Here is an 18,856-nt window from a genome sequence, read left to right as displayed (position 1 = left end):
GATGGAAACTACATCCAAAGGAATTTGTAGGAATGAGCTATGAAGGCAAAGCTTAGAAAGGATCTAGTAATCTTGCAATGGCCAATTTAAGAAAAACAATGTTGTACAATAGTATCTTGCACAAAACTTACAGTTTGTATAGGCCAAACCCCCTCTCTTCCACCATTTTTCTTTTTTTTTTAATGTCTTTCTTTTTCCCGCCACACGGGGGAAGGGGGGTTTGTGTCGCAAGTCTCCATACTAAAAAACTCCAAACCATTATGTCATTCATTTTCTTTTATCATTTAAAGATTGTAATCCTCATGGAGTTATTGGGATCCTTCTTATAGAAGATGTAATCCATGATAAAGAGATGAATTTAACATATTTGATCCAAATCACCAATTTTAATTGACTTAATATTTTGGCAATTAAGTTTGAGGTACTTTCTTCTACTACCATTATGAAATGCATATTTGTTTACAATATAAAATCATGAAACCTCTGATTTAAATAAGCTATGAGTTTTTTTCTAAATTCATGAAATATTGAAATATGAATTTTGTTCTAAATTCATAAGTATAGCTTATTTTAGTTACATTCATGTGAGACCCTATTTACCATTTTGAAATACAATTTTTTTGAACAAGACAAAATACAAATTCATGTGAAATGCAAAACCCCTATAGATGGTTAAGTGGAAAGTTCTTTTTAAGTGAAAAGGCAATAGTTATATTCAATGTTCAAAAAATTTAACAAAAAAGGGTGGTTTCACATATTCATTGATGTTTAAGTATGTTGGGGATTGTTGGGATTACTAGGCCACAAGATCAAGCTTATGTACAAAAAGTATCTATCCTTATGAAGAGTATAACTACTATGTCTAATCTAATTCGAATGCTTAGGGGAGGATCAAGCATCAAATAGCCATCCCCACTTATTGAACTGGTTGAGAGGATAAAGAAGAATTTGGGGTTTTCTTCTCCAAGTCTTTGGATAAAATAAAAATTTTAACACAAATGCCAAGAAGCTACAAGAAAATGATCAAAATGAGAAATCAAAATCCTCTAGGATAAGGGGTTTAATTTAGTGATAGCTATTGGCTCCACCCATAATCTGTACAGTTCATAGAAAAATGAATAGTACAATGATATATTTGGCTTTACAACATTCAACCAATCTTCAAAATGAAAATTTAGACTATCTTGCCTGCTTCACATCCTTCCCATGGCCATTGGTGAATTTCTATGATTTAAGAAGCACCCCCAAAAATGTGATAGTCAAGGGCCCTGAGAAAAGAACAAATTTTGTGACAAGATAAAGCCCCCTCCACCAATCAAAAGGCTCCATCTCATTGCTTTCTGATGAGTTTCCCATGGCCATTGATATGAATTTGTACAATTTAAAAAGCACCCACATTAATGTGATAGTCAAGAGTCCTGAGAAAAAGCATCCAATTTGGTGACAAGATAGAGCTCCCCTCCACCAATCAAAAGGCTTCGTCTCATTGCTTTTCGATGAAGATACATCTAAAAGTGTTCCTATATTGAAGCATGTATGATACAAGGAATTATCAAGGTCATCACTTTATTTTGAAAAAATGCAGAGATATATTAAAGAGATGTACATTAGCCATATGGTGACATTGCTAAGTCATGGACTAGTGCTTCCTTAGGGCTTTGTAACGGACCTTAAAGACAAAGTCTTTTTTCCCAATCCTTTTACAAGCGACCAAAACCTCCTCCTTGGAGGTGTCAAAGTAGAATGGGCTATACCTAGAGTTTTTGCAAGAAATAATTGCATTCCTACACCTCCACAGGCTTCTAATCATGACAACTCGGATTGCATTGCAAATCTTGAGTGACCCTTCATTGAGCTAAAAATACAACCCAAAGAGAATGTTCTTGGCATTGAAACTTTCATGGAACCCTGAAGTCTCAATCCGTCGCTCAATTGTCTTCCAAATGGGTTTAACTTCTTTACATTCCCAAACCATGTGTGCGACCAACTCCTCTCTTTAGCAAAGAGGGTAGAGAGGAGATATCTTAGCGCTCTTATGTAGTCTCTACTTTGTAGAAAATTTGTTTGTGAGAGTCTTCCATAGTGTTAGGTTTAGCATGTATGAGCAGATGGCCATCCAAACAGTTCTCAGCCTCTTCTTCCAAGTCCTCAACTTGGTTTTGGGGAATTCATGCTACCAATACTCCATGGTCCTCATAAGGACTCTTCCTTGATAGGGTCTAAAGTCCCTACCTTTCTTATAGTCCTCTAGGACTTTACCCACCTCGGTTTGGATAGAATGGTATTGTGGAACGTTCCTAAGAAAGCAAGATTGGATTCTTTTTCTCAAATACTAGGCTAAGCCACTCCTTTTCTCTGCCATTCAATTGCTTGCTCTGGGTGATTTCTTCTATGCTTAGGAAATCCAACCTACTCCTATGCCACAAGTCAACGCATCTATGTATGCCTTTGCAATGCAAAGTTTTTGAGATTCAAGGTCCAACTACTAAGGTGGAGAATTCACCTTCATTCGCTTTCTCACAAAGCCAAATTGACTACAATAGGGAGGCATCACCTCTCCCATCGGTAGAGACTATGGATCAAGTCATCTTCCCTACCTTACTTCTCCACACATGTACTAGATAATTGGTGACTTTAGATCCTTTGATGGTGATTTTGGCATTCTTGGTTGCTAATCACATTAAGTCCTCCAATTGTAAGTTAGGCCACCAGTAGTCTTGGATAGAGTTGGAGGTGATCATATGCAGGGTCATTTGTGCCCATGGTTGGCTAGAGTTCAATTGACCAAGAAGCTTCAAGAGTAGAATATTGGATCTTTCTTTAAGGGGTTCCACCCCTTGCCCCCCTTACTATTATGAGCGACAATGTCCCATGAAATGGCATGCCAAGCTTGGGCATCTCCTCTAGCCCACAAGAAGCAATTGAGTACCTTTTCAAGTTCATTCCATGCCTATTTGCTGAAGGTAAAGATGCTAGCTACAAAGATAACTATAGCCATTAGTATAGAGCTTAAGATGAGGAACCTTGCCCCTACAGCAATAGCTTCTCCATTCCAATTTTGTAATTTTGAAGCCATTTTAGTCTTTAGCCAATTGAAGCACTAAGCAGTAGTGATCCCCATGCCTAACAAGGGGCAGCCAAGGTATCTAAAAAGCTCCCATTTCTTAATTATCTTCAAGCCTAATAGTGGAAGCCATTCAAGGGTGTCATCAGATACAACACTTCAAATTTGGTATTGCTTATTATTGAACCTGATAGGTCAGAGAAGTCTTGAAAAGCTTCAAACAATGTGTTGAGTTGACTTCATTGGGCCGTGATGATGTTGGAGTTATCTTCCACAAAGAATTGACTTGCTACTTGCCTAACATCGTGCATCCTTAGGCTTCGCAAGGTCCCTTTTGGTACTAATATCTGGTCTAATCTTCTTAGCAATGGGCTGATTTCTATGGCATAGAGAAGTGGGGCTATGGGACAACCTTGTCTCATAGACCTTTTGAGCTCAAAGGATTTGGAGATCGCCCCATTAATGGAGACTCTTAACTTCTACACTTCAAGGAGTGTCATAATCATTCTAGAGAACTTCCTCCCTAATAACATTGCTTCGGGGTAAATGCAGATGAAATCCTAAGGAATGTGATTATATGCCTTTTCAAAATCCATTCACTAGGAGGTAGTCCTATCCACCAATCATTGCTTAGTCAATAGCTGTTGCAAGGCTAGGGATGGCATTCTCTATCTTCTAATAAAAAATGAAGCCATAATGCTGGGGGTGGATGACTTGAGCTAGTAATACCTTAATTTTGAGTGCCAAAGCCTTGACAACAAGCTTATAAGACATATTCAACATGGTCAAAGGCTGCTAATGGTTACCTTGATGCACATGGGTGATTTACAAATTACCTTGATAACACCCGTGTTGGCCTCCATAAGGAATTGCCTAGTAGCAAAGCAGTGATTGGTGAAGGTGGTGAAATCAACCCCATATCCCATATTGCATTGAACAGCTCTATCAACATGCCATCGATGTTGGGAAGTTTGTTGTCCTTCATCTTCAACTGTGTGAACTAGAGCTCATCCCTCATTAACGGCCTACAGATGTAGTCACTTCCTCTCCAGATACCATGGTTGGGTACTCTTGGAAAAATTCTGCCATCTCCTCCTTGTACCCATAGCACTTGTATTTTGCCCTAACAACAAATGCCAAATGGTTGTGGAAGACAGATAGTATGTCAATAGTGATGTTTGTTTGGAGCACTCCTTGATCATCCTTGATCCATGTGAGAGTCTCTCATGCTCGCTCATCTTTAAAAGCATTGAAGAATAAGGACGACGGAGCATCTCCTTCCACCTCCCACCTTGCTCTTAGTTGAACCTTCGCAAGTTGAACTCTAGCATGCTCTTGCCTTGCCAAGTAATCCTCACACTCCTACAAGAGCTGAAGCAAATTAGGGTCAGCATCAAAATCACAAAGAGTAGAAAGGAAATAACCTCAAGCTCAAGGAGCAGCAACCACATCCCTTTGCCTCAAGCGAGCAACAACTCTACCATAATTCTTAAAATAGCATGTGATAGAGCCAATGCATGTGAACCATGTAGTTGCAAGCTCTAGCATTTCCTACTTAGAGCTATTTCACACGTCATAGCCTCATGAAGAGTGAGGATCATCCAAAAAGGACACGTTAAGGCGAAATGGGGGTAGGCCTTCTGCTGACTCCTACAGTTCAAGATTCGAAAGGAGTAAGTGAGGGGACAGTGATCAAATGCGACCATGTCTAAGACAATGGAGGCTTTATAGTTTGATGTCATCCACCAACCCTTCCTATTAGTATGGCATCTATCCAGTCTGGAAGTACTCCACCTCTCCCCTTTTGATTGTTATGCTACATGTACTAGAGTGCATGGGGATCCTTAGCAATCAATGCCACATCCTTCAAGCCATGAGCGATCTAGAGAGCCTTCCAATAATCTATCTCCACTTGGATAAAGCTTCCCCCACTAGATCAGTCTCTTAGCTATGTTTTATCATGTTCCAATCACCCACAAGGTGAGCTTCTTGCCTATTTGTGTTTCCAACCATGCCCATTGGTGAGCCCTAGCTGTAAAGACATTGTTAGCATAGATAGAGACAATATGTTGGTAACTAACACCTAGATTGAGACAACTAGAATGGATCCATCCTCCACTGTCCACTTGAAGTTAGGCGCCAAATCTCCATTGAACACAATGTTAGTGAATTTGGGAATCTTTCAAGTCCCATTTTTCATTATTTAGAATATTGGGACTCCAAAAAGGCATATTTAAGTTTCCCAAAGCCATCATATGATATATCATTGGAAACCTTATTAAAAATGAAATCTATTGAGCTATTGAAAGTTATAGCAAGGAGAAAGTTTAGACCATGAGTCCTAAACTTACGGAAATTTTCCAAACTCACTAATAGTGTGTTATTGATTATTAACATAGAGCCTCCTCAACCACATACACAATCCTTGATAAAGGTATGACAACCAACGATGGAAATCTGACTGGCCTCTTGCTCTCCTAGTTTGATCTCTTGCAACGCCACCACTTGGGGTTTCCTTCTCCTAATGATGGAGTAGAGAACCTCCTTCCGCTTTGCTGGAACACATCCCTCTAATATTCCACGAAATCAAGTTAGTCCTCCTTGTCCTATGGTTCATTTAAATAGATCCATTCTTCAATAGTCTCCTCAGCACCATCAATTGAGGCATAGTAATTATGATTGATCAAAGGGTTGCGAGATTGTTTCTTGAGCGAGACTTTGTGCTTCCCTTTCGTTTCTTTGTCAACACCTTCCCCTTGGGTTGGCATTCTCCTTATTGGCATCCATGACCTTAAGTTGCTTGGCTCCTTGAGCACATGTGTTGGGCCTTACTGGTGAGGGGTCTAGAGGAGCATCCTTCCTCCTGTCCTTTGAGGCCACATTAGGAACGTTCTCCTTTGGGGGGGGGGGGGGGGGGGGGGGATCTTTATGCACAACCCTTTGATTAGGGACCATATTAGCAACATTCTCCTCCATTTGGTTCTCCTCTCACTTGGGGTAATCCTTCGCAAAACGACCATATTGCTTGCACAAGTAGTAAGCATCTAAGGTGCCAAACAAAACTTCAAGGGCTAGAGCTTCCTATCCCAAAGGATGCATGCCCTCCAATCCACCACAGACCTATATTGCACAAGGGAATCTTTGCTCTTGTATGAGGCACAAAACGAATGATCAAACTCTTCTTTCAAAGGAGGCATGCCCATGAAGTAGAAGAAGACACTTGCAATTGCAAAGTTGACAAATCTCCTACAAATCCCATCAAAGTACATTTCAACATTAGCCTTGAACATCTTGCCTTTGGCTGTTGTCTTGACACGCCTTTGGTCTTTGAACACCTCTTGCTTAGCCTTGACAATCAACTTCGACTATGATAGGTCCATTCCCTTTGCAACAAGCAACATAGTCGAGATTCATGGAGGCTACACTCCCTCTTGATCCTCTTCCCTTGGTTGTTCTCAACAAGAGAGTCTAATTGGCACTTGCCACCTCGAGGACACTTCATGCATGCAACCAGCAAAGCGACCAAGGGTCAAATATCATTTAGGACTTAATGGCTATAAATTGCAATTACCTTGTCTATGCTTGGGCACTCGTCTCTCTCTCCACCTACGATGCAAGCCTTTAACCCCTTACCCTATTGGATCTTAACACCATAAATGGGGAAAAAACGAAGTATCTTTGGAGATGAAAGTTAAATTCTTTTGTATTGGTTCTCAAAAAAGTTTTTTTAATGAAAACACTAGGGACAATAATCAAAGTTAGTCACTCTTGAAAGTTTCCACACTTATGTGAACATGGCTCATATGATAGACAAGACAATGAGTCCCATGCAAGGCCTAAATTTGATGTCATGCTTGATTTTGGCTATTTTGCAGCCTCGAAACAATTTTTAAAAATTTGCATCAGTCAAATGATGTCTTGTTAAAGACGGTCGACCCTTTTCTTTCCATTGACATTATGTCTAGTAAATCAAGATTTCTCGATTGTCTGGGGCTAGAATCAAACAAATGAGAAATACTTCAAAAAAACGTAGCTGACACATGAAATATCAGGCACCGGGTCAAATTTAAGCCTTGGTCCCATGAAGGTCCATGAAGAGTTAGAAAATAAGCCTTGGTCCCATGAAGCGTCAAATTTAAGCCTTGTTCAGAATCATGGGAGTCCCATGAAGGTCCATGAAGCGTTAGAAAATAAGTTTTTTAATGTAAAAAAACTATTTCAATGAGTAATGGATTCAAAAAAAAATTGTAGAAAACGGTCGGAACTTGGTATATTGACAAATGAAGGACGGTCAGATATACTGGCCCCTGGGAATCGATCAAAAGGGCGGTAAGGAATCTTTGGCATTTAAGGCGCAAGCAAAGTAACTGGCAGCTGGCCCCCCGACAGAGAACGTGCCCCCGCCATCATGCTGACGGGTACTCTCCCATCGCACCCCAGTCAGGACTCAGGCTGCTGCTTCTGCTTCTCCTACTTCTTCTTCCCTTCCCCGAGGCCGCCTGATATAATATCTAAGATTGGTAATAAAAATTACACTGACATAACAATAAACAAATAAAAACAGGCTAACCTTTAAATTTTGTTTTTCCATCAAACCATTCCAACGAATTCAGCATCAGTCACCTGCACCATTTTTACTGTAACAAAACTCTTAAGTAAACACATGAAGCCTTTGCTTAGCTCAAATAACATGATAAATAACCAGAATTAAGGAGACGTTGTCCTTGTCACACACGCAGGATTATGGAGTCTGGAGATATTTCATGAGAGAGAGAGAGAGAGAGAGGCTAGAGCCGCATGTAGTGTACTTAGACTGGAGAAAAATATGATTATAGAGAGAGAGAGAGAGAGAGAGAGAGAGAGAGGCTACAGCCATAAGATTGTGTAATTAGTATGCAAAAAATGATGACCAGTGTGTTAAAGATTGAAATGGCCATTGGCATCCACATACAGAGAGTCAGTCATGTAGAGAGTGATGAGAAATAGTCTGCGGAGAGAGAGAGAGAGAGAGATGGATCAGAACTGGCATAGAGACTTCTTGGAGCCTCTCTCGACAAAAGGAGCGGGAATAGAGATCATTCCCTCATCGGAGATCAGACATCAGGCCGAAGCCGTAGCCTGTTGCCTCACATTGCCTCCCAAGCCCCCCGAACCTTCGGCCATGGTACCAGCTTCACCAGACGAAGCTTCCGGCAAGGGTCGCCTGGCAGGATCTGAAGAGCTTCTTATCCTCCTTCTTCTGCTTCTTCTTGCTGCCGCTTCAGGAAACTGTGCCTGCCTGACGAAGAACGGCTGGCTATGGCCGCTCTCCTGATCTGGAAAATCAAGCGTGTCCAGCCTCACGCAGGAGCACCTGTCCAGCGACGCGAAGAAGGCTGCGTAGATGCCTGCGCCGAGCCAGCCTGCGACTCTCTCGAGCTTGCACACGACGCCCGATCCGCCGTTGTTCATGAGCACCATCTGCATGCTGCTTTCCTCATGATTTGCGCAGCCATCGCTGTTGCCGCTTCCATGGTTGTTGCTGGTGCTCCTTCCATTGCTGTGGCTGTTGCTGCTCGGAGCAGCCATTGATAATCAAGACCTATTCCAAACCCTTAAAACACACACACACAGAGAGCGCTCCTATGTGAGGGAGAGGCACCTATTTTTATGAGAGAGAGAGACAGACAGCAGACAGAGAGCAAGCCCCTATGTGGAGGGGAGGGAGCTCTTGCAGTTGGAGAGGAAGAGAGAGAACGGACTTGAAAGGTGCCAGGATGTGTAAACCAGAAGGCACTCCTAAAGGTGCCTTGTAGCTGAACGTGTACTTGGGGCGTTCATTAAAACCAAGGGGCTTTTCTATCAAAATGGCTATCCATTAGCCCATCTATCCTAGTTTGGGTTTAGAGTAGTTCCGCATGAGCTCAATTGTTGAGAGAATATTTCCTATTTACACAATAGAGTTTCTACAAGCGAGGGCATGTGCAAGTAAACAAGCTTGCATGTGCTACCCTATCAAGTGAATCATCACAAACACAGTTTGCTAACTCGGTGTGGAACATAAGGCTAGCAAGGAGAGAGAAGCCACATGTTTTGCACTAGAAAAGCTAAGAGAAGCCATAAAGCATGGTGATATCCAATACATAGCTGCCATGTCTTATCGACTCTAATGAGTTCACGGGCAACTAGGTGTAGTACCATAAAATGTACTACTAATGGGCCCTTGAGGTTACAGAAGTCCATGGCATCGCAAACACATGCAATACATTGGGGATTGAGCACATTTGCTCAAATCAATCAAACTAAGCATGTCTTGGCTCTAAATTCACATGCAATTACAATCGGAAACTAAATTTCTCATCTAGATTATATTCTTCATCCAAAGGGCACAAAATTAGACCCGCTAGATTAGCTGGCCCTTGCCCCTCGTTTTTCATCACTAGGGTAAGTGAGCTAATAACCAAACAACCCCCCTTTATTGTATCACCGCTACAAGGGAAAGGGGTGGTTAGTGGTGCCATAAATTTGACTCCAATTTTCAATGTTGTCGCTTAAACAACCTTTGCCATGACATAATCAATGCAATTGGGGAGAGAGAGAGAGAGAGAGAGAGAGAGAGAGAGAGAGAGAGAGAGAGAGAGCACAAGAGATAGAATGTTGATTCTTGCTTATAGTTTAGTTGTCGGTTAATGTCTCATCTAAGTTCTCGTATTATTGAAAATAGAGAAGAGAGGTGAGAGGTGAAGAAACTAAGAGTGCACACACAAAAGCAATGGAGACTTGAGTATATAGAGAGATAGGGTTGATATCTTCTTCTTCTTCTTCCACACCAAAGGACTAAGTCTGCAACATGATAAAAGACTAATATGAAAGTATCACAATGTATACACACATGGTCACTAAGTATGAACCTACTAAAGAAAGAAGAGGTAGCACAATGAATACGCCATAACTAAGGATGGTGGACTACATGGGTGTAGTCCAGCTGTAGAATCACTAGTGTATCTTCATGTCCATCACCTAACATACTAGTGAGTAATATCATGTCACATTACTAAGCCACGTAGTGGATGCTAACTTGTGTAGAGCTTGATATCTCAATACTCCCCCATGAGCTTAGCATGTGAACTCGAAGCATAGTCATGAAGTATTGAAGCTTCTAAGCCTCGATGGCCTTGGTGAAAATGTCAACAGCTTGATCCTTTGTGTGCTACATAAATCAATTCAATAACACTTGCCAAAACCCGCTTTTAAATGAAATGGTAATGGATCTCTATATGTTTGGTCCATGCATGATACATTGGGTTCCTAGCCAATTGAATGCTACTAAGATGATCATAATAGATGATAACATTCTTATCCACTTGCATCCCTAAATCACCAAGTAGCTTTTGTAGGCAAGCTACCTTACATGTTGAATTGCAGCACCTGTATACTCTGCTTTTGTACTAGACAGGGCAATTGTTGACTGTTTACTGCTGCTCCAAGTAACATTGGCACTACCAAAAGAAAACATAAAACCATTGGTAGACTTTTTATCTGAAATGCTACTAGCCCAACTATAGTAAGAATGGACTACAAGGGTGTAGTATCTGGTGTATCTTCATGTCCGTCACCTAACATACTATTGAGTAATATTCTACCACATCACTAAGGTGCATAGTGGATACTAGCTCATGTAGAGCTTGATATCTCAACACTCCCCCGTGAGCTTAACATGTGAACTTCAAGTATAGTCCTGAAGTATTGAAGCTTCTAAACTCACAAGGCTTTGGTGAAAATGTCAATAACTTGATCCTCTGTGCTGACATAAATCACCTGCCAAAACCCGCTCTCAAATGAAATGGTAATGGATCTCTATATGTTTGGTCCATGCATGATACATTGGGTTCCTAGCCAATTGAATGCTACTAAGGTTATCACAATAGATGATAACTGTCTTATCCACTTACATCCCCAGATCACCAAGTAGCTTTGTAGGCAAGCTATCTCACATGCTACAATTGCAAGACCTCTATATTCTACTTTTGTATTAGACACATGGCAACTATCAACTGTTTATTGCTACTCTAAGTAACAACAACACTAATTAAGGAAAATATAAAACCATTGGTAGACTTTTATTTGAAATATTACTAGCCCAGTTGTAGTAAGAATGGACTATGAGGGTGTAGTCTAGCTATAGAATCATCGGTGTATCTTCATGTCCATCACCTAATGTAACATCTTGCCATATTACTAAGGCGCATAGTGGATGCGCCTTAGTAATGTCTTGTCATATTACTACGGCACATAGTGGATGCTAGCTCATATAGAGCTTGATATCTTAACACTCCCCCACGAGCTTAGCATGTGAACTCCAAGCATAGTCCTGAAGTATTGAAGCTTCTAAGCTCCCAAGGCCTTGGTGAAAATGTCAACAACTTGATCTTCTGTGGTGATATAAATCAATTCAATATCACCTACTACCAGAACCCGCTCTCAAATGAAATGGTAATGGACCTCTATATGTTTGGTTCATACATGATACATTGGGTTCCAAGCCAATTGAACTCCACTAAGGTTATCACAATAGATGATATCATTCTTATCCTCTTACATCCCCAAATCACCAAGCTTGCATAGGCAAGCTACCTCACTCTGCACTTTGCTTTTGTACTAAACATGGTAACTATTGACTATTTATTGATGCTCCAAATAACAACATCACTGTCAAAGGAAAACATAAAACCAATGGTAGACCTCTTGTCTAAAATACTACTAGCCCAATCTGCACTTATGCAACCATGCAAATCCAATGGCATGCTTGCAATATGGCATAATCCAATATAGACTTGACATAGTGCAATGTACACCACACTCCATCCAAATGTAGCTTTGTGGAAGCTGCATGAATTGACTCTCCAAACCAACTGTGTAGTTTAGTTCTAGCTTAGTGATTGTTAAATAGATAAGACTATCCACAACTTTCTGATACATGTGATATCCTCAATCAAGTCACTCTTATGTGCATTAAGCTTAGCAATAACATCCAAAGGTATAAAAATAGGCTTGCAATCGGTCATACCATGCTTCTTTAATATATCAAAAGCATACTATCTCTATAAAATCATATACCCTTTGGAGTCTTGATTATCTCTATGTTGAGAAAATAACACAACTCTCCCAAATCCTTCATCTTAAATTTACTCTTAAGGAGACCCTTCACATAGTCAATCTCTGTCTCACTATCACCCACAATGATTAAATCGTCCACATATATAGAAATGACCACAATACCTACATCAATCTCATATATATAGAGCAAGTGATTAGTCTATGCCCTACAAAATCCAATGTTGAAAATGTATTCTACAATCCTATCATGCACCATGCCTTGTGTGCTTGCTTTAGCCCATACAAGGGCTTATGAAGCCTGCATACATAATCTAAATGATTTCATCCACATAACCAAGTGGTTGCTTCATATAAACTTCCTCTTGCAACTCCCCCTGCAAGAAGGCATTCTTAACATCCATTTGATACATGATCCAACCATTTGATGCAGCCACTATTATGACAACCCTTATAGTAGCTATTTTAGCTAATGGATCAAAAATCTCCTCATAATTAAAACTATGAGTTTGCACGTACCCTTTGGCAACTAGTTTAGTACTCAATAGATCCATCTAACTTATGCTTAACCTTGTAAATCCATTTGTAGCCAACAACTTTTCTTGCTTTTAAGTAAAGGCACCAACTCCCATGTATCATTCTCCTTAAGTGTCGCAATTTCTTCATCCATAGCACAATCCTAATACTCATTACCTACTGCATTCATGAGCTTCATAGCTATCATATATTAATCACTACATTGGCTTTATTACTCTATTTGACTTACATCAACCTAGATCACAATCAAGTGCTTTAGCATCATATTGTGCCTTTTGCAAACTACATGTTTTAATATATGGAATCCCAAACTCATCCAAGTTTTGGTCAAATCCATCTTAATCAATATCAATATGAGAGAAACCTAATGATACATATGTCATAATAGGTAAGTCCCCAACTTTCGATTTACATTTTCTTGGCATCTATGATTCACTTAGTGGAGTAACGTGTAACCTCAATCTACTACTGGTCTATCAACAAAACCATGGAGACTCTTGTTGTCCACTCAATATATGTGATTACTAACTTATTTTATACACAACCACACTCTCATATTCATCCACCCCAAATGCATTCTACACATTACTATACCATCTATTCATTTCATTAAAAACAATACCCATGCTAACTCTCAGCTCATGTATAACAAGGTTGTAACATCTATATCCCTTCTACTCAAGAGAATATCCGACAAATATATATTTTTCTACTATGGGATCCAATTTACTGTGTATTTTATTAGGAATATGCACATAAGCAATACATCCAAATACTTTTAAATGGGACAGATTTGGCTTTCTACGTGTAAACTTCTCTTTGAGCATCATACAATGTGCAGCAGTAGTGGGTGTCGTGTTCATAATGTATATAATTGTACCAATTGCTTCAGTCCAATAGTAACAAGGCAAGTTTCTTTTTGATATCAATGCACAAGCCACCTCTGCAATATGCTAGTTTTTTCACTCAACAACACCATTTTTCTATAGAGTATATCTACATGTATATTTCTTATGTATATTATTTTTTATAAAAAATAAAAAAACCATTAGAGAGATATTAGCTTTTAAAGTGAGTGAACACCTCACTTTTGTCATGTATAAAGTAAACCATACTTTGTGAAGGAAATATAATACTTGCAACCACTCAAAGTTGTAGTCTTTGTAGGACCCCACAGATTAGAATATATCAATTCAAGTGGCTTCTTACATACATGCTTTCCATATGAAAACACATGCCTTGCTTGCTTTCCAAATTAACGTGCTTCATTTACTTTATGCATCCCATCAACTCTAAACTTAGGTAAACCATCCACAATCTATTTTAATTGCATGTCTCTCACCCATTGCATCATTTTTAGGATCAACAATCAAATGTGAACCAAACTTCCAATCCTTATTCTACCATTCGACCAAAAGAAATAAACTTTTGTAATATTTGGTACATGTAGCACATCAATCAAGTGCTTAGTTTTTCCCTTATACATACTCATAGGAACATTTTCAACACAAGTAATGGGATAAGCTATATCGTTCTCTATCTCCACATAGCCCAGAGACTCTAGACTACACATATTTCCAAACCACTCTCAGTGTGAAGTCACATGGTTAGAGGCACTTGAGTCTACATATTATACATCATTCTTTGATGAACCATCAGTAGTCATAGAATTCAAAAAGTGTTACATAACAAACAACTGTTCACTTCTGTCATAATTGTTTCTATTGCTGGATGCATAATTTCTTTGCTACTTTTTTCCATTTCTAATTTCAACCTTTTTTTAAAAGAAAATTTTAGAAATGTGGCATTTCTAACCACAATGCCAACATTCCTTGCTATCATTAGAATTCCATTACCTATTAGAATTTGCAACTTGGCCTCTTTGACTCTCCCTTCCTCAAGATAGTTGTCGTGTATTTTAATGTGCATCGTAATTTTGACTATGACCACCACCTTGGCTTCTACGATGATATCTACCTTTACTAGTACAGTAAAATACATATTCCAACTTATTTTTATTTTGAGAAGAAGGGGAATCAAAGCCTAGGTTCTTCTCCTCAAGTATCAGCATAAAAATCAAGTCGGCAAAATCGATGATATCATCTCTCATATTCATAGATGATATAAAGCTATTGTATTCATCTCCAAGTCCATCTAAGCATGCATGCATAGCATCATTATCATCAACTATCACATTGATAAATCTAAGAGCTTTCACAATACTCTTGATCTTCAAGGCATAATCATTAATGGCTAAGTTTCCTCTTTTCACTTGGTTAAACTCTCACTTAAGCTACAACTCTCTAGCCTTTGTGTTTATTTTGCATAGCCTTGTAAGATTCTTCCATGAAATAGCAAGAGTATCAAATTCATGCAAATAAGCTATCATCTGTCTATGACACACTCACAAATAGCCAATACATGACTTTACACTATGTCTGATCCCAATCTTTCCTAGCCTTTACTTGTTTTGGAGTAGCATTTCGCATACGAACTTTGGGTGCTATTACTATCTAGATGAATGGATCTATGCTTGATCCTTTAGAAGTAAAGAGGGGTGTTAATGGGCAAGGATGCCCATTGAGTGCCCTCCTATTTACACTAGCCATGCACCCACTATTTTGTCTCATAAATAGTAGCTATGTAGGTAATTGGGAGCTACAAGGAGTCAAATACAAAAACAAACTACTTGTTGGACAAGGCTTTATTGATGTTTTTCTTGTCATTATGCATGTAAAGAAGGAGAATTTGGATAAAGCCTTACAAATCCTAAGGATATATGAAGAGGCTGCTAGATTTAGGATCAACTTAAGTAGATTTTCAACAATTATTGTAATTAAGGAATGCCTATAAAATGTGGCTTGAAAAGGGAAGGTAGTGCAAAGAGGTAATGAAAGGTGAAGCAAGAGTGGAAGCATGAGCGAAAGCAAGACCTATGGATATTCAAGCAAGAAGAGCACAATGGTGCATGGTAGCTCAAATAGTCACAATGTGTAGCCTACCTACCCTTATTCTATTGTCATGTAAAGAATAAACTAATAGTGACATAGGTGGCCACCATATATAGTGTACATGTGTGTGAGTAATAAGTACAAGTAAATATAGGTACCTAGGCACGAGCGGCCTTTAACCCCCAACAACCTCCCACGTAAAGGCGAATGTGCCTGAGAGTGGACGAAACAAGAAAAAAGTGACAAAGTACAAAGAGAGAGAATGTGCTTGAGGAGAGAATATCTCATCAAGATCAACTCCCTTCTCCTAACTAAAACCCTTAGCAATCAATCTAGCCTTATATGCTGGCTTGGAGCAACTAGGGGTACTCTTCAATTTGTACACCCACTTACATGGCAATGCATGTTTACCATCTGGCAAGGAAACTAAATCCCATGTATGATTTTTCTGGTCAAATGTAGACTATATGGCCCCCTTGCAAGAGTGATTATCATCTATGTATATAGCCTCCTCATAAGTAAGGGACTCGCCAAAATAAGAGGGCTCGATCAAGACAATGTGAGGCTCTATTAGAGCATCTCAAGATTGGTTATGGAGCTTGCATGGCCTATCCTCTATATCCAACATCATGACCCTGAACAACACGCAAATCCTAGGTTACTATAAGCATCAATAATTGTAGCATGCTAACTAATGGGAGGTGGCTATACTATAACAAAAGGCTCTCCTGAAAGATCACCCTTTCTATCTCAACTACCTACTCTGATCTCATATGTATCTTCTCCTTATGAAACACAACATCATAGCTATGGATAACCTTCCAAGCTTGAGAATTCTAAAGATTATAGCCCATCTCACTTACATCACCATATCCAAGAACGATGCATTTGATAGACTTAGGATCTAACTTATTATATTTAACTTTGAGAATATGGTAGAAAGTTGAATGTCCAAAGACATGCAAATGTGCATACAAGGGAGGTTTATAAGACCGTATCTCCTTTTACAACTCTACTACCAAGAGTAGTACATGGGGATCTATTAATAAAATAAATGATAGTAGTAACGACCTGAGAACAAAAGTATTGTGATAAGCCTACCTAACTAAGTTTATTGTGGACTCTTTCTTGAATAGTCCTATTTACTACTCAAATGCCCTAGAGAAATATTCACTCCCATTGTCAGGTTACAAGCATTTCAATCTAGCCTAGATGGGTTCTCAACCACAGCAAAAAAGTGTTGAAATGTAGCTAACACCTATGACTTCTACTTAATAGGATAGGCCCAAACTTTATGTGAGTAATCATCAATAAATGTCACAATCCCAAGATGGTGATACCAAAGAGATACATAAGGAAGATTGGTCATGGCCAAAACATGATACAGATACAAGCAAAGAATACAAGCTATCAACCTTGGTACCTCTTGCAAAAATGGGGCTGCCATAAGTAATCTTCCATGCAAATTCACCAAAAGAGATATGATAGCTTTCATTGTGCAATTGTCCAGTGGAGATAACGCTTTTAGTTAAAGTTTAAAAATGATATACATCATGAAGCATAAATGAAGCACAAGTACCAAAGTACAATCTCACATTACCTATGTTAATAATGTCACATACATGATCATCACCCAATCTGACTAAACTTGAAATAGTGTGGTAGGTATCAAACAATTGACTATGCATGGTAACATGGAAAGAGGCCCCCGAATCGAGAAGCCAACACTGAGAATAAGAAAATAGAACATCAAGCAACTGAGTAGCATCATGAGTGATGAAGCAACAAGTATGTAATCATCTGAGTTATACTCCAAGGCATTTATCTCTTCTATCTTAACATTGGACTTAGGAACAATGCTATGATCATTAGAAGATTTGGCATTATCATATGCTTTCTCTTTGCCTTTTTCATGCCTATCATTGCATATCTTATGGCACTATGGATTTGTCTGACCTTGCTTCCCACATTAACAAGTAAGAGAGGACTTAGAACCATGGGACTTATTGCATGAATGCTCACAAGACTTAGACTTGCCCCTATTGGACTGTGAGTCTCTACCATGATAATTATTCCCATTTTTACATATTTGCCTCTCACTATAAGTGAATGACCAATACAAGTTGCATCAATATTCTTCCTAATCGCTTCTTTTGTAAACAAAGCATCCTCTATATCCTTAAGTTGAAAGCTGCTTTCTAGAGAATTTGCACTGATAGCAGTGTGAAATTATCCCAAGACTCAAGTACTATGACAAGCAAGAAAAGAGACGTGATACTCTCCTCAAACTTAAGGCCATGTGAAGTAAGCTGACTGAAAATGAAATGAAACTCATTTAAGTGAGAAGACATAGGTATCCCTTCCTCATACAAAGGTCCATGAGCTTCTCAAGCCAATATAGCTATGTTACAAGACTCTGCTTATCATAGAGATTGCAAATCTTTTTCCATAATGCATAAGCACTATCCTCAATCCTAATGACATTGAAGTATACCTACTTTGATAATGACAAAATGATGGTAGACTTACATAGCTCATCAAGCTCTTTCTAATCCTCTATATCATAAATTTCCTAGCTTTATGCCCTCTAATTTCAACGATTTGACTTACTTCTTTTGTATCAATACCTACCAAATCTAAGTCTTCCAATACTAGAAGTTATCACCATCTAACTTCTCTATGTTAAAGATAGCACTATCATTAGAAGAAGTTGAAGCACTTGCCATTATGTCTATCAAACGAAAAGAATATGAGTTGTTGTAATAACAACAAATCACCCCAAAACCAAGGCAAAAAGCATGCAATAGGAGAAAGACTAGGCTAGGCTAATACATTGTTATACATAAACAATAATTACTAGAGTGTCATGAATCGTGTGGTGGGGAACTTGCTTGAGCGATTGTACTGGATACACATACTACACACAAGAGGAAGTTTCCTAAAGAACAAAAGAAAAGAGATGGTTACCAAAAAGAATCTTACTGGTTTTTCTTCCTTCTTCCTTTCATAGTGTAATATACACAAATTATAAATAAGATACAACATAAAGGCAAGTGGCCTACTAAGTCAAACAGTGTACAAGTGACTATACTAATTGACTGGTTTTATAACTAGGCTAGCTATAGGTAGGTGTAATTAATTAAATATAATAAGTGATAAGTTAGTGGCATTTGAGGATCATAATAACTATCAAGTGCTAGCTATAGAAGTG

The 18,856-nt window shown here is 38.9% G+C and overlaps 1 protein-coding gene across 1 annotated transcript; it reads right to left on the bottom strand.

The window, feature by feature from the left end:
- Positions 1-6,999: 6,999 nt before the first annotated feature.
- Positions 7,000-8,871, bottom strand: LOC148024662 (uncharacterized). Its single transcript, XM_087694304.1, has 2 exons — positions 7,635-8,871; positions 7,000-7,563 (listed from the first exon to the last, which is right to left on the bottom strand). The coding sequence occupies exon 1, from the start codon at positions 8,630-8,632 to the stop codon at positions 8,165-8,167; it is 468 nt and encodes a 155-aa protein (XP_087550430.1). The 5' UTR covers positions 8,633-8,871; the 3' UTR covers positions 7,000-7,563; positions 7,635-8,164.
- Between the last annotated feature and the right edge of the window lie 9,985 nt (positions 8,872-18,856).

The sequence above is a fragment of the Lygodium microphyllum genome, chromosome 15 (genome assembly GCF_053477565.2).
Source record: "Lygodium microphyllum isolate KBCC chromosome 15, Lygodium_microphyllum_v1.1.10, whole genome shotgun sequence".
Taxonomy (NCBI): Eukaryota; Viridiplantae; Streptophyta; class Polypodiopsida; order Schizaeales; family Lygodiaceae; genus Lygodium; species Lygodium microphyllum.
The sequence above is the reverse complement of the archived record's forward strand: the minus strand, read 5'-3'. Positions and strand labels throughout refer to the sequence as shown.